This window comes from Cottoperca gobio, chromosome 15, assembly GCF_900634415.1.
Source record: "Cottoperca gobio chromosome 15, fCotGob3.1, whole genome shotgun sequence".
Lineage (NCBI taxonomy): Eukaryota > Metazoa > Chordata > Actinopteri > Perciformes > Bovichtidae > Cottoperca > Cottoperca gobio.
This window is the reverse complement of record NC_041369.1, coordinates 14,781,209-14,798,993: the sequence shown is the minus strand read 5'-3', so window position 1 is coordinate 14,798,993 and position 17,785 is coordinate 14,781,209. Positions and strand designations below refer to the sequence as shown.

The 17,785-nt window shown below is 39.4% G+C and overlaps 1 protein-coding gene across 1 annotated transcript; it reads right to left on the bottom strand.

The window, feature by feature from the left end:
• Positions 1 to 13,303: 13,303 nt before the first annotated feature.
• Positions 13,304 to 17,398, bottom strand: rps24 (ribosomal protein S24). Its single transcript, XM_029450398.1, has 6 exons — positions 17,314 to 17,398; positions 17,002 to 17,104; positions 16,233 to 16,298; positions 15,941 to 16,150; positions 14,927 to 15,040; positions 13,304 to 13,381 (listed from the first exon to the last, which is right to left on the bottom strand). Exons 2-6 carry the CDS (start codon positions 17,002 to 17,004, stop codon positions 13,379 to 13,381), a joined length of 396 nt encoding a protein of 131 aa, XP_029306258.1. The 5' UTR covers positions 17,005 to 17,104; positions 17,314 to 17,398; the 3' UTR covers positions 13,304 to 13,378.
• Between the last annotated feature and the right edge of the window lie 387 nt (positions 17,399 to 17,785).

The window sequence follows — 17,785 nt, the reverse complement described above, 5'->3', positions numbered from 1 at the left end:
TCACAAAGTTGGAAATACACTGCTATCTAAAATATTATCGCATACCGTACCATTTGCCTTAATTGGAATTAACAGACTTAGCCCAAATGATAAAAAACACCCCATAAGTACGGAAAGGTACGTGGACGGGGTTTCCCTCGTTCTTTTTGCTATATAGCTGCACCAAGCAAACAAGCTAAACTTAATCACTGATTGTGATTACAAACAATATTTGGTTGTGACACCTCAATTTTATTTGAATGAAGACTTATCTTTCAAACAATAGACACAGATGACTCTCATCAGGTCTTTGTTGACGATACTTATCTATGATACTTGATATGAAAATGTCAGGTAGTGCTAAAGGACAGCGTTGGCAAGTTTAATGAGTTTCTAAGTGCTTAAGAAGCCGCATTCGGGGACACCACGGGCTCGAGATGGGTCTCTCTTGTCTCTCCAATTAAATATGAGCAGAGATTTACTGTACTGTGAGGCCAATGTAGAGTGACATGTGGCGTCGAGAGTGAACCAGGCGAAATGGAAGGAACAAAATCAAACTGCAGGGCACTAGAATCACCCTGTGAGGAGGAAGGAGCTTAATTAGTTTATTCCTTGTTTTATTTAAGATGTTTTTAGTATTCTATACCCGCTGACATTTTCTATAAACATACCTGACAGAGTGCTTTGTCTGTGCCATATCCACCTGCACAAAAATGAAGATTTCTTCCTTACAGTATTGCTCTCAGCTCATCCACAACTTTACCACCAGTACTTGTGAAACCCCATTCTGCTTCACGATCCTTTTCTTTTTCTTTTATGTTCATTTCACATTTGGGAGGTGGAATTGTTTGTACTCTGTTGTCCAGTCAAACTTTCCCAGACAGCTGGAGACTCACAGAGTGAGAAAGTGAAACTTAGTTTTGTTCGTCAGACTTAAAAACGTAAATGTTCACCTGAGAATATAGTTTTGGTGTAAAATAAGAAAGTTTATGACCCAGCCGCCATGTTGAAAACAGTCAAAAACCAAGCACAGCCCAATGGCCGGAGCAAACTAGCTTTAAAAATAGGCAATGCAGTAACAGAGTCTTAATTCATATTTAATCAGCGTCGTTGCCTGGTTTGAGAGTTTGATCGGAATTAACAAGCAATGATTGACACTGCGTTAGAGACTCCTCGGCTCTGATTGGAAATTGTCTTGAATCAGACAAAAACTCAGCACAGCTCTTACAACAACAACAAATGTAACAGATGAGAAAAAAAGCAAGAAAGCAAGAAAGCAAACAGACAACCCATCAAAAGCAATTACTCAAAGAGACAAGAAAGACCTGTTCACAGAACAAGTGAGAGAGCTACAGGAGAGGAGAGAGAAGCAGAGGAGAGATCTTGTTGCATTGTCAGAAGAGTCACAGAAAAGACTTTGCTGCTCAAAAGCGGCATGTGTTTAAAAACATTTGAATTGGTTGGTACCATTTCTTTACTAGAAACCATTTTTTAAAATTCTATATTATTTCTTTAAGCCTGACCATTAATTGCTTTAAATTGCATTAAATCCAAGTTTTTATGTCCTTAAGGCATGCTTGAAGTTTAGCTAATTGATTGGTTTCATCTGGTTTAATTGAGAGATATAATTGGGTATCATCAGCATAGCAATGAAAGTTTATAGAGTGGTTCCTTATAATATTGCCCAAAGGAAGCATATATAAGGTGAATAGAATCGGTCCAAGTACAGAACCCTGTGGAACTCCAAGACTGACTTTGGCTGTCATGGAGGATTTATCGTTAACAAGTACAAATTGAGATCTCTCAGATAAATAGGACTTGAACCAGCTTAATGCGGTTCCTTTTATGCCAACACAATGTTCCAGTCTCTGTAGTAGAATGTCCTGATCAACAGTGTCGAAAGCAGCACTGAGGTCTAACAAGACAAGAACAGAGACAAGTCCTTTGTCTGATGCCAATAGAAGGTCATTGGTAACTTTCACCAGTGCCGTCTCTGTGCTATGATGAACTCTAAATCCAGATTGAAAAACCTCAAATAAACTATTATTATGTAAAAAATCACATAACTGTTTTGCAACTGCTTTCTTAAGGATCTTAGTGAGAAAGGGAAGGTTAGATATCGGCCTATAGTTGGCTAAAACCTCTGGATCAAGGCTAGGCTTTTTAAGAAGTGGTTTTATTAAAGCTGTTTTAAATAATAATATAACCTCTAATAACCTCTTTATTAAATAATATTTAATAAAGAGGTTAAGGGTAAAACTTCTTTAAACAGTTTAGTTGGAATCGGGTCTAAAAGACAGGCAGATGGCTTAGACGATGAGATTGTTGAAGTTAGTTGGTTAAGGTTGATTGGAGTAAAACAGTCTAGATATATTTCAGGAGTTACAGATGTTTTTGAAATTCCGGAGGTTGAAGTTAAGTCATTACCAATTGAGGTCAGGAGGAGATTAATTTTGTCTCTAATAATTATAATTTTATGGTTAAAGAAGCTCATGAAGTCGTCACTACTGAGAGATATAGGAACAGAAGGCTCTGTAGAGCTGTGACTCTCTGTCAGCCTGGCTACAGTGCTGAAAAGAAACCTGGGGTTGTTCTTATTTTCTTCTATTAAGGAAGAGTTTAAATGTACAGTAATAAGTATTAATGAATAGTGTCTCTCTCAGTAAGTGTATTACAAATAATAATAATAATAATAATAATAATAATAATAATAATAATAATAATAATAATAATAATAATAATAATAATAATAATACAAAATAACAATAATAAATAAATAACAAAACCTTAGTAACTAAGGGTCACTGTGATTTTCCATCCAAGTCCAGCTGACACTGTCTCTGCTACATATTATGCCTATGGATCTTGTGTTATGCTGTGATGATAAAGTGTGCCCAGCACTGACATTGCAGCTGTTTACACATCCCCTACTGAGGATCACTCTCTCTGCAACACCCAGCCCTGGTGTTACATTATACTAGGTACATGCATGTGTGTGAGAAAAAAAAGAGAGGTGGGTGGGGGGAAGGGGGAGAAATGTACACACTGCTCAAGCTGTGTGCTTGGGCTGAATGATGATACAATTAGACATATCCTCCGATTTGATACTGTTGTTTTGGTTGTGGATTAACATGAACCACGCACAAGCAAACACAGTCGTTTATCCTGAGAACAAAGGAGGTGCTCTGCCCTGTCTTAAACATTGTACAGCTCTCTCAGCATGTGCAGAGAAAGTGTATAATCACCCTGAGAGGCACTTCCTCTACATGTATCTGCACGTTCAATTGATCTATTTGGACTGAAAACATAATCCAAAAGAGATTGTTCATCTCCATCAGGTGATGGCTGCATACCAATCAGGATTCAGGTGGAAACGTTTAGTTGTGGTCCGACAAAACCCCCAGCACTTCAAAAGCACTTTTGATGTTTCCCCTCTGTTTTTCCAGGCCACTCATGCATCAGTAGTTTTGTGAAAAACACAGACTCTGAGACAATATTAGAAACGATGCCTGCAGGCAGTTCTTTGAAGCTGAACGCCAGAGCCAGTTGGCCAGTCAGCCCATTGATAGCGTGCTACTCTATCCTCGAGTTTGTGTGATGCTGGTCTTCAGCTGGGAATACAAAAACAGCTTTTTCCTCCAACCTATGTCAGCAGTGATGTTAAATCTTAATATTGCGGTCTGGGCTTTAACAGAGTCCGGTGGAAACCTCAGAGTCGTTTGCTCAACGGAGCATGTAACATTTGGCAGAAAGCAACTCAAGTAGCTCATAATGCACTCATTTCAAGTTAATATAACCAAAGCCGAGGAGTATCCTGGCGCTTTACTCTTCTGAAGTTATTAAGTAAATATTCATGATGGCAAGGGTTCACATTCAAGATCAGACTTGCTTTCTTTTCACTGCTTTTTCTTCAGTTCACTAAAATACTTACGAAGGCAGATATATCCCAAGAAGCCCGAAGCTATAATACCGTTCAGTGAATAATGTTGCCCTGGTAGTAAACATAAACTCCGTAGTGGCGATACCGCACTCACAACACAATCTCTTTTCATTTTATTTGATCAAGTTTTTTGTGAAGTCTTTGCATCAGATGTCTGAGATTCTGGGTTGAACCTCACTGGGAATAAACTTCACCGCTGGGATGCTAATCATAGCTGTTGCTCTTGGAATAGCTGCGCCAGCAGGCATGAAATCATGCATACGTTACTGCAGCCATTAGGGATTGCCTAGGTGTTCTATTTTATGCCACTTCTCCAACAAACACTCAGAGGGAAGTACTTAAAGTAATCGTTCCTCCTGTAATGGACGATAATGAGTATTTATATATAAAACAGATGATGCTCTGTAAAGACAATTACTGCTGTCTTGTCTAGTGATGCCAGAGAGAGAGAGAGAGAGAGAGAGAGAGAGAGAGAGAGAGAGAGAGAGAGAGAGAGAGAGAGAGAAGGCATATCAGTGTGTGGTATAGTCATGTCACAGATGATTGCGGGCTTTTAGACACAAAGCAAGATGATTTTTATTCACAAAATTCACAATCTTTGATTTAGAAATACATTTGGAGAATCTAGGTGATTTTTGAAGTCAATTTTCTTTGTCCCACATTGAATCATTAAACCAATGAATGAGCATTTCCATGTTAACTTTCCTGAACAGCTCTCTTCCCTGATATCCATATTTCATAAGCACTTCACACCATTCATCCCCTTCTCCTCTATCCCAGCTCTTTTTTTGTGCCAGTGCAGTTGACTGCACAACAGGGAGCAGCTTATATTCTGGGTTCCTCTTAATTATTAATGGGCTTCTCAACACGTAGCCTAATCCATCTACACAACTTGAAAATACTGACACAGAGAGAAATCACTCTTTCTGAGGTGTAACCTTCCTTATGAGATTAGAAGCTGACCTAATTTCTCCAGGTTTTACAGTAGATACAGTCCTCTCTGGAATTATGGTGATAGCATGACAACCTATTCAAATCAGAAAAATGTGAAAAATAAATGTAATATTTATTGTACGGTTATATTTTAGTCGGGTTCATTGATTTCAGGTTCATCTATTTAACTTATAAGGTAATTATGTGGTCAAATGGGAAAAGGGAAACTCTCTTTGCTGCCATTTACTTGAATGATTTCCGCTGTTGACAGATTTAGGCCTATGCGATGCATTTGTGGGTCTTGATCTTAAGTAATTACCGAACACCGGTTCATGAACACTAGACGGGTTTCATGACTATTAATATTCATTAGTCATGTTTTGCCAAATGTTGTCATTGATGCAATTATTAAAACAATCCCAAGAGTGTACTAGCAACTCCGTACTTAATCACAGCGGTGCTTTCAGGATAGATACTAACATCAGCATGCTAACGTGATCATTAAGACAATGCCGACATGGTGATGTTCAACAGGTATAATGTTTATGCTGTTCTAAGGTTTAGCGTGTTAGCATGCTAACATCCTCTAATAAGCACTAAACAGAGGAAGAACAGCTGAGGCTGATGTAAATACAGGTATTTGGTCATAAACCAAAGCATTAGACACATTGTGGTGCTAGATAAAAAAGTTAATGGATCACCAAAGTTATTACAACTTATCCTGAGGGGAACATGAACGTCTGTGCCAAAGTACATGGCAATCTAGCGAGACATGTAGGGATTTCAATCAAAACCAAAAATAATCAATATCATGGTGGCGCTAGAGACAAAAGTCTGAGGATCACCAAAATCTTTAGAATACATCATCTGGACACCATGAAGGTCTGAACAAAATGGCATGGAATGCATCCAATCTTACATGATGACAACTGATATGGGCATCCCCAGAGCCACGCACACTGCTTGTGTGGCCAAACACATGAAAAGTGAGCTTTTCTGTGCAGCATTCAGAAGCTTTGTACTTGAATATATATGTTAGCCTATGATGTAATAAGTTACTGTGGAAATATTGCAATAATGCTGAGAAAGTTATATATTTTACAAATTACCTGCTGAGATACCGCTGTGATGCTGGCTAAAATCATATTGTCCACAAGCACTCGACTGCCGCCCACAGCGTTGACCAGTGGCTTTGGTAGTGGTGCTTGCACTGAGACAGTGGAGGACACACTGTGTCCTGATGGGGTCTCCAACACAGCCTCTGACAGAGGTAAGGTCAGAGCCTATTGATTTTTAACACTGCTCAATGAGACAGCCGGCTGCTCGGTGCAAAAGATACCACTATATAGCCAGTGTAAAGAAACATGGCCTCAGCTCAGTTGTACTGGCTGCTACAACCATTTCATGTAGGTGTTCTTTAATGAAAAAGCAATACAAGGGATCTCTATTTGATTGGCTTTCCACCTGGATGCTTTCATCCATTTTATCTCTCAGATCAGCAATCACCTTGAAGAAGAAAGGCAGAAATAGGAGAGGCTTCCATCGCAGCATCGTGCCGTACAGTAGAGAAGCCAGGGCTCCGGCCTTTATGTGCTTTACAGTAAAGGTGGGAGGGAAAGTGGGGCAAAGGGGTCTTTAATGTGCAGGGTGGAATTATATATCCTTTTAATCATGCTCCCCCACCCAGCAGCAGTTTAGGATGAGAGTGACGGAAAGCCAACACAAAGCTAATTCCGCCCCTGTCACATCCGATCGTCTCTTACCTCGCAAATGAGCTGCAGTAATGACACTCGCCTCATGGCCCATGCTCGTGCACATTTGCAGGGGAAATGTTTGATAGAAATCAATCCGTGATGATATGGTGAATGGGAGCACTGAGGTGATTTTTCTGGGGATGTGTTTTGTCTAGGTGCTGGATGTCTCTTTTGGCTTCCAAATGAGCTTGCAAGCAATGTTTCCAAGCATGTTTAACCTTTGAACTCTTGAATGCACATTAGAACGATGGACGTGCTTTTGCCTTGTGTTGTTCAGCGATGCTTGTTATGGTGCTCAGTATTTTACATGTATTATTTAAAACCAGTGAAATAACACAAGTTTTTTAATCAAATAAAATCATACAAATTAGCTCCTATTGTCAGTTAAATAAAGGGACTCACTGAGCCATAAATGTAAAACTACAATGCAGCAGACAGCCGTGTAAAAACATGCTGGAATTGAAATCTCAAAGCAACAATCACACCCCCCATACTACAATAATCAAGCTTAGAAGCATAACATAGTAACATATATCCCATTAGACAACAATATCATAGTGGAACACTATCCTAAGATTATGTATGAATATCAGGTCACTTTATTCTCACACTTTAGTACCCCAGGCAATCAGCAAGTCCCTGTATGAAAAGTTCATTTTAGTGATTTTCTCGGGGCTGGCGGCAGAGGTTAAAGAAGAGGGATTTATAGATGTTTAAATGTCATGAAAACCAACGATGATATGAGTTCAAATATGGAAATATAGAAAATGTTTCGCCATGGTTAGGGGTTAAGGTAAGGCTGATATTCCAAGTCACTCTCTCTTCAAATAAATATCACAATATACCAGTGATGAGATGATCATTGAACTATGAACGGGGATAATGCAATTAAATGTTAATTACTTGGACAATTGTTGAAAGACAGGTGATTAAATCTCTAACTTAAACAGGGTACATCCATTATTCCAACTATGACCTGATTTAAGGATGATGAGTTGATGATATGATGAATTGACTTTTTCATATATGTTATATAGCTTCATGTACTTTATGTGCAGATATGTTGAGAAGCACTAACAACCCCATGAATTAAGCATTTCTCCAGCGATAGAACATATTATGGGATCTGTGAGGCAATATGAGCAAATCTCCCTTTTTCTTCATGCCAGTCCTGTTTAATGAATCACTGGGAGATTGCTCTCACTGTTGCCATTAATCAGAGCTCCTCTGCTGCTGATTGAAGAGGGTAATATGAACAGGAATACCAATGAGTGGAGGAATGTGCACGGGCTGAAAAATGGCGGAATAACTCAGCCATACAGACAGCCAAGTGCTGTGTGCAGTCCAAACACAACCTTAGCCAATCCTTACGAGGAATTTAGTCCATTACAATTTGGCTGTGTTCTCTGATGATATAGAAAGAGACTATATCAAACTGCTGTGCACCCACAAGAGACTGAGACAATTTGGTGTTAGACTGCTATCGGAAAACCATGCACCACCGTCATATTGGTACTTTGGAAGCTGCGTGATGCAACGTCAAGTCGCAAACACAAATTTGTTTCATTGATTGAAGAAAACAGGACCAGGCTGGTGCTCCAGGGAGTATTTTGTTCATAAATTGAATCTATAAATGTGTCCATATGCAGTTAATGTCTCTACAATAAGGAGGATATGTTAGAAAGCATTTGGGTTTGTGGGATGTAATTTCTCTTTGCTTTTGATAATTAGTTTTTTTTATTCCTACTGGATTCACATAGATGTCTCTCTAAAGTCTTTACAAGAAACGCTAATTGACATTCCAAGAGTGGGACCAAGATATTTAGAGGAATAGTTCAGTACTTTGTAAAAAAAATATGCTTATTCGCTCCCTTGTGAGGGTTAGCTGAGAAGATCTACACCACTCACATATCAATCTGTTAAATATGAAGCTACGGTGTCATAACTAATATAATAACATAATTATTGTAACTTAGCAAAAAGAAATAGTCTGGCACGTAAATCCACAACTCGTTATTTTTACAATTCAGCTTTTTGAGATAGGTATATGTTTTAATTGGGACTCAGTGAAAGACTGGAAAAAGAGAAAGCCGCTATTCTAGCTCTGTCCAAAGGTGATACAATTAATCTACCAGCACATCTAAAGCTCATAATTAACATGATAAATCTCTATTGTTCAGTTACAAGTCCAAAATGTAACAACGATATGTTGTGGTTTGTGTGCTGGACTATTTCTTGTCAGGCCCTCAAAGAACTTAGAAATAGCATCTTGATTAGTGAGTTTTAGAGGTGCTGGTAGGCAGTTTGTGTTACCTTTGGACAGAGCCAGGCTAGCTGTTTACATAGTGAATAAGAAGCCAATGATTACCAATAATATTAATATTAACATCATGTCTAGAATAAATCAGGGCTCGAATAGCTCACTACAGCGGCAACAAATACATCTGTGTGATATTACAACAGTAGGGTTGGTTATTCTGCATTATATAGCATTTGGTATTATAATTCAATTTGATTGGCAAATGGATGGACCATGATGAATTTCATGGAAAATGTTGTGCATGTAACTGAAGTTTTTGCTCAAACCTGGTATCCTTTCTCTAAAATCCAAGGACACACACACACACACACACACACACACACACACACACAGACACGTACATACCTCGCTGTCTGGAGAGTACAGCATGGCTATCACACAGAGCATTCCATCATACTGTCACTCACATCTGCTGCTCTTTCTCATTACCGCACCCTCCCCATTCTACCTCTCTCCTTTACCTCCCCTTCAGCAAACCCCCTCCCCCCCCCCCCCTTTTTCTCTCCTCCTTTACAGCCATCCCCATTATTCTCCCCTTTCTTCCTGCTCTTCCATGCCAACAAAATGAACAGAATTCCTTGGGACTTATAGGTGGTGTGGAGGCAGGTGGGCTGACACGCTTTTATAGCGGTCTGATGTCCTCGGAGCCTCAGACAGCATGTTCGCAGCCTGAAGAAAAGGCCACAGAGTGGTTTCAATGCACCTCACATGATTGAAACCGAGAAGTGATTTTTCACACGTGCACACCAGTTAGTGCCAGAATTAGACAGCAGGTATCTTTTTTATTTTCACCTCTTGCTGAACCTGTGAAAAAAGATTTGATGGAAAATACTATTGTTGCATTTCAGCCACTATACAGTATATCCATGTGAGCTCGGTCTGTTTCAGCAGATGTAGTTTGCTGCAGTCTCTGCCGTCCTCCCTCCTCTGCTACTTCCAGAGATGGATAAATGACAAAAACCATGTCAGGCTGGTGATGCAAAGAGGATAATTAGGATTCACGAAACACAGTTTGTCCTCAAAAGCAAATCACTTCCCTGGTGCTCAGGGGCTACCAAGGCACAGATCATTTTATATATCAGCACCTAGCAACTGGCAGATGGAGTGAACTTAGTGCAGGCTGCCAAAGCTGATAGGACACTGCAGGACTGCAAAATGAGCTGTGATGATTCCCCTGCTGAGACCAACAAGAGAGACATACCTCATTAAGATGCATAGCATCCTCGAATGCCCGGCCACACTTTGCAGCACCAAGTTGCCCCTTGCAAACATGTTCACAGTGCCACTGAAAACATACAGTTTGGAGCTGATGGATGCCAAACAAACATGGGTCAGCTTGGTTATTATACACTTAGATGCGGGAGAAAATGAGTAATGACAGAAATATAAACTAAATTGCTAAATAATATCCGGTTTGTTGCGAATGAATGAACTGGCATACACATTATTGTGACATGGAGAACGACATTATCTTTGACATCTACTGCAGCTATTGATATATGCATGCACGTGCTGGTAAAAACACAGAGTGAATCATCAGGAATTCTGTCCATTTGTGCCTTATAATATAACATCTCAACTCAACGTGCATGGAGAGAGGCAGGCCATTAAAACTGCACCTGTTGTGAAGGCGTAAACATGTGTTCCATATTACCATCTATCATAAGCCTGACTGCAAAAACACTTTTGTTGTACAAGCAGGCAGAGGAATATTCTCATTACAAAACTCCTTCCTGTCCTAAAGGAAATCAGAGGTGAATATTGTCCTTGATCTAGTTTTATTTGGTATGTACAGGGGACCCTGGTGGCCCTGGGCACAGCCTCCTGATGCTGAATCTGCAGCCAGCATACGGTGTGCCTCCAAACATACCAATATCACATTTGCTCTGCACCTCAACGCCATACATCACCGTCTGACCAATTATCTCTCATCTCCATCCATCCTCAACCCTTTAGCTTTTTCGCCCTTCACATCACAAACCTGTCTTCTTTGTCCTTTCTTGCCGTTACTCTCTCAATAAAATCTCACTTATTTCATTAGCTCGCTGCCTATCCTACTGATGTCATCCTTCCTTCCAGTTTTAACAAAAACACAGGTGGAGAGAACAACACTCGTCCAACAACTGGAAAGAAAGGAGGGGGCAAAAAGATAAGAAACAGGAGCGACGAGAATGAGTGAGACACTGAAAAAGGACGCTGCAGGGACAGAAGAAGAGAGAGAGAGACAAAGACAGAGAGGCAGAGACTCCTGGGACGAAGCGACAAGGCTGTGGAGAGAGGAGCTTAATTTCCCAACACCATCTGTTACCATACCCTGGGTTGAAAGCTCCACTTATGTCAAACCTCCCACAACTAAACACCAGTAGAGCGCCGCAGAGCTGGGAGAGACCCCACTTCCTTATTCCTTGTCTGTTCCCTGCACCTTTTTTTCTCTTCCACACCTTTGCAACCCACCGACTCTCATCCTCCACAGTGGCACAACACACACTTTAGCTGAGATGAGTGAATCCACCTGCTATTTTCTGGGTCATAGCGTGTTTAGGAAAAAATACAGTATAATTCTTTGTGCTCTATAGGAAAATGGATTTCCCTTTAATACATTCACCTTTACACCACTTTACTTGTCCACTTAATCAATGGGCTCTTGATACAGTAACTCCCGCTTCTGTTGTGTTGGAGTCCAAATTATCTAGATAAACTGTCAGTGTTTAATCTTAGCCGGCTGGCATCGATTGAAAAAAAAGAAAAGCCCACCGGGGATGCTGGGTATATATAGGTGCTTCTACTGGGAAAAAAAGGACCCACAACTCAAAATGTGTCAATGGAAGTGCCTCCAAGCTGTTTTTTCCGTTTCCTGGTGATGTATAGACACTGAGGACTCTGGTGGAGAAGTGTCTGCCCTACATTCAAGACTTTGTAGAGGCATGAAAATATGTCAAATTGCGGCCCCTAATAATAATGCTCTTGAGGAAGGTATCACTTGCAAGAAAGTGAAGGTCACAAGTTATCATATTTAGCACTTCAGTGCATATTGTATTTGTTGTATGCTGCATTAGTAAAGAGCATTATATCTTTCATTTATAAATGTTGCTTTTTCTACTTCAGCTTCTTATATAGGAAGTAAACATTTCTCCCCTGAAAGCAAAAAGAAAATGATCTAAAAGGGCAGACCGGGTTGCAGCTCCTGCATCCTCAACATGAGGAAATTCTGATATCCATAAAAGAATGGGAGACATTGGGAGGCGGGCATGTGGTGTGGGGTTACCCTGAGGACAGACCATTCACTGCCATTTTAATCACTTCATTTACACACACACTCTCAGGGTATTTCTATGCAAATGAGCTGAAAAGGTCACGCTGCAAAGAGGGATATCTGTTCGCTTCCAAACGGTGTTTATTAACAGAAAAAGGCAAATGTCTACACAGACTGGCTTATCTGTGTAGTAGTACAATTTAGCCATCACAGGTTTGGCCTCTTGGATGAACTACTGATGAATACTTTATCCAACAGGTAAAACACTTTAGCAATGCATGTCAGTGAATCCAACTAGGTTTGGATTTTCTTCAGTAAAGGGAGTCCTCGTGTGGCCATTTGTGTTACTACAGCTGAATCTTTAAACTCATTTAAAACCATCACTTTAACACTAATATGTTTAGATAACATTTTAATGGCCCATGACAGGAACAAAGCCACCAATAAAAGTTAATATTGTGAAGTAAAAATAAATAGAGAAAATGTTCTTCAAAGTGGTCCGCACACATTTTGAGGAAAACAATCGTCATAAGAGAAGAAAATTACAAGTTCATTATCCCAGTAAATTCAGGGTTCTTTTGCCACCGGCCAAATTGCTAGTGAACGTTAGCAGCCACTCAATAAGTTACAATTGCTTTTCTGGCTGGTGAGTGAAGCAAATCTACCAGCCACACATGTTTTATCTAGCCTTGGAAATTTTACTGAAAAACTGCATTATGGCTTCTGCAATTTTCAGATTGCAGGAGGCGCAATATTTGTAAATGTATGCGTCAAAATACCCTTCAAGTGTTGTGGTGCTGCAGTGATGTCCTGGCCTACACATCATATTTTGTTAAATTAATCTGTTTGCTACGGATGCCTGCAAAAATCACACCAAGATAATGTTTTTCAATCAAATGAGAATTATTATGTAAAAATTAGTATTCCCTTAAATATCGCGATTGCATTTTTTCCATAATCCTTATGAAAAGCAAACTTTCTGGTTTCACAAAAAAATAATTCACATAAAAAAGACACCCCAACACACTTTTTCTAGAGCCATGAGTTTAAGATATGAGCTGAATGTAAAATATAGGCTTCAGATAATGAATGTTTGTTTAAAGAATATACCCAATGAGCAAAGATTTCTTTCCAAAGTTTATTGGATGACAATATACAAGAACATCTTGAGCACGAAGACCCTCCCTGGCAGTCCGGGTTTACTGTAGAGAGATAACAGCAAAATTAATACAAAAGCAAATCTTCTTGACAAGTAATATAAAGTCAGAGTCCAACAGTTTTAACATAATAGTTTGAAGCTTTTAAAAAACCATTGTTATGACTTGGGTCAGACATTTAAGGAAACAAATTTCAGTGAGAAATTCACACATTGGCAGGAGTTTAGTTCAACTGCCCTACACACAACACGTGAAATAACTAAGATCCACATGCTACACTTACGTTCTACTTCTATAAACTAGAGATCTGAAACATTAAATCATGTGTGTGTCTAAATACAAGCAGAGTGGTCAAAGCCTAATGGATAAACCCATTATGGCAGACACAGAGGAACTAATGACTGGGGTAGAGGGTAAAACCTTTAGCAGGGAGTTTGAAACAACATGGGTAAAAGGGGGAAACACTAAGGAAAAGCTGAAGGGTTAGGTGTGACACAATGGCACACCATGCTTGTTCTGCTTCTATACCTGCACACTGACACCTCATTTCTGCAAATGAAATCCATGGGAAGCAAAATCAAGAGAAAAAAAAGATGGAACAAAATAATGTTAACATGTTGAAAATAGAAACATGGAATAGAAAAGATCTCTGAATGGATTTGTAGCGGCTGTAGACATGGCTGGACAGTGTCAGTTTTCCAAGCCAGTTGTGCCATTACAGCTGCAACTGTGGCATTTACATCTCTTCTAGGTGACTGTAGGCCAGTGATCGGTGCCCGAGAGGTTAAAGGAGTTTTCATTCTAACAAAAACTACAGTATTTTAGGGTTGTCCTCGGACTAACACAATATTCATACGGTTTTGTCAACTAATTTATTAAAAAAAAATCTTAAATCTTGTATTTACAAGAGATGTACTTTTAATTTTCTTGGAAATAAGTCATTCAGCATTTAAAAAAAGCAATAAAACAATGACTAATCTACTTAAGAAATCTTAGTCGACTAAGACCAAAATGAGTTGACTACGAAGGGTCAGCCGTAGAGTTTTAACAGATTAGTACTGTTTTTAAAAGTAATTTCCTTTATTGGTCATTATGTTTCCAAAACAGAATCTAGCACACTTATTTCTCAGGTCAAGCTAGTAATTATTAGTATTAGGAAGGAATCGTCGACAAAGTATTCACTAGTGGGTCAAATACTTTCATATTGGATGCATCATGTACATCCAGGGGAAAGCATTAAGGCTCACAGATGGGTAGGTGAGGGTGTAAAGGGAGGAATTAGCTAGTATCCATCTAAAGTTAGTCTATTTATAAACAACATTTACCTTCTACAGTTCCCGAAGAACATTTCATATGATTGGAAAGATGGCAAAGGAAATGAAAACAGTAAAAGTTGTGGAAGAAAATAAAGATTAGCAGGGTAGAAAAAGAATAGACGTGCAAAAAAGAAAGAATCAAGTGCACTCATTTAAATTAAGCCTCTTTGCTTAGATTAGGAAAGACAATAAATGAATTATATTTCACTAAGCCTCACAGGATACTGTGAACTCAACAAATAGGAGACAAAGTATATAAAAACAGTCACAATACCTTTTTGCCAGCAGCACCCACACTGGCCTTCTTAATGCCTCGTACTTTCTTCATTCTGTTCTTGCGTTCCTTGCGCTGTTTCCTTGAGGTCTTCTTTTTCTCATAGAGACCATGCTGAGGAACACAAATTAATTAATTACAGACTAAAGTTAATTATACCAAATTATACTCAAGCAACCATAATCTACAGCTGTTGATAATGTTTTCACAATGATCACATCACTTTGTCAATATCGTCAACCCGCACGACTGTATTGGTGGCCTATCAGACATAAAAGCGAAAATAAATGTGTACTACATCACAATATGGACTATTATATATATATATATATATATATATATATATATATATATATATGACAGTTGTAAGACTTTAGAAAAGAGTTAGGATGATTACATTTTTATGTCAACAAAATGAACTCAAAATTGTGTAATGACTACATTAAACAAAAGGCTTAAGTGCCTCCAAATGAATGGGCGATTTTAAAATAACCCATCAACGATGTATAATGGAAATGATGGAAAATCTGATCTATTCCAGGTTATAACATGTCAAATACTGCTCTGCCTACAATCTGCAAACTACTTAGGATGTACATGCAAAATTGGGTTCATTCAGTGGCCGACAACTCTGACCACAAGACATTTCACTTCTTGCTGCTGTACAATGTGTAAGGCCCCAATCAGACAGCACCTCTGAGCACCCTGGAGCAGGCTTTTTGCAATTGTTTTCAATGAGTGTTAAGCTTCTAACGCGCTGCTTTTGCATTGCTGAGCGCCAGTGTTTAATGCACGAGCCTCAAGATGAGCAAAATAGTGCCCAGTGTCATGCGTTTTCCCTCATTGTCCAGATTAATTGAGAGTACAGGTGAGTTGGTGCTTGCTCAGCAACAATTAAAAAAGCACTACGCCTGTTTAGGGTCTAAAAAGGGACGCATACTGCTAATAAACATCATTGTCTGTGATAAAAAAAAACTACCACAGCATTCATGTAGACAATAGTTGAAAACTTACTCTGGCCAGTCTGTGTTTGGGCTCATTCTTCTTTGCGTAGTCTAAGGAGTCGTAAACCATGGCAAAGCCTGTTGTCTTTCCGCCACCAAACTGAGTTCTGAAGCCAAATACGAACACGACATCAGGTGTGGTCTTGTACATTTTGGCAAGTTTCTCCCTGATTTCAGTCTTTGGGACTGTTGCCTTGCCGGGATGCAGGACATCTACGACCTACAGAGAGAACAGGCAGTGAATACATGAAGGTAGGACACACAACTCAGCTCATGATGGCATCAACACAATGAACACCTACCATTTGCTTCCTCTGAAGCAGCCGGTTCGTCATGAATTTCCGGGTCCTGACTGTTACTGTGTCATTCTGAAGATGGGAGAAAGTTCATAATGTTCATCATCACACATCATTTAAACAACTGCTTAAGTGCAAGCCTTTAACTACAAACGTCAACACTGAAAACAGAGGCTACAGCATTTTGTTGCAGCTTGCATCAAGTAAATGCTGTCACAACATTATCCTTTAGCTCGCTAACCATGAAACTTAAACACTTCCACGACCTCAACGCAGTCTTGTTTTTAAACCACCACGTGTCAGTTTAAAGCAGAGCAGTGCTTTAGCAGTTCAATATTCCTGTTCACAAAACATGAGGGCCCGGCCATGGCTACCCGTGTAGTGTATGCTAACGTTAGCCGCTGGGTGCTAGCACTTGGCGTTACTTTATTGACTACAAACTCACGTCTAATTACTACAGTGAGTCTTTCAGCAATAATGTAGGTTATAGAGATTATGTACCTAATGCAATTGAATGAATACACATAGTAGAAACTATACAAGCCATCCTAAAAGGAGGTAAATACAGTGTGCACAGCGTCCGGGCAGACATCAGTTACGATAGCATTTAGATGATGGCGGAATTTTCTCTCAGATACTTTCAGACCACATCAATATTGACATTTTATTGTAGCGCACACTTAAACGATCACTTTATGGACATGAAATGTGTGCAGATGGACGGATGGCCTCGATGATCAACGGATTTTACTTAATATTTTACTACAAGACTCACCATCTTGACGCCGGCCTTGCTCAGGGACGTAGAAAAGGAGGAAGGACCATCAGGCGACCGGATAAATGCCTGCAGAGAATTGAGTGGGCACCTACTGTCTTGCCTGATGTAAAAGCGCAAACAAAGTTATAGAACTCAGCGAAATAATTGTATTTCAGTCTAAAATATAATATAACATAGAGTTAGTGCATGATAGGCTATATTATTCAAATGCGTTACAAAGACAATTGTACATATAACTTGAAAATGCTTTTTTTTTTCTCGCAAACATAATTTTTTATATCGGCGTTCATTCTGTCAAATCAATATTACCGCACAAACTTTAAAGTAAAAATGCAGACTGGATCTTTTGGATGTGCAAATTGTAAAAATGTAAAAGTACTGCGGCCAAACCATAGACAATATTAACTACGGGGAAACCTGGGGGGAAACTGACTTTTAGAGAAAAAACCTCCACCTGTGATTTCTCTTTAGTCCACTGGACGTCAGTCATGCAACGTCTGTATATTACCTGGTGCCATTCAGTTCAAAGGATGATGCAGCAAGATGTCAATAACCACAGTATTCATTACTTAATGATAATAAGAAGGACATTGTCATAATGAAAATGTACAAAATATATGTCTGGATACATCTGTTTTAGGGGGAAGTGGTCAAAATGTGATGTTGGGACCCCTACTGACTCCCATCTCTACCCCTCACCTACCACCCTCTTTCTATGTACCCTGTCTAAGTATATGGCACACAGAAGATCATACATGGCAGCTTCTTAATTTGCCAAGAC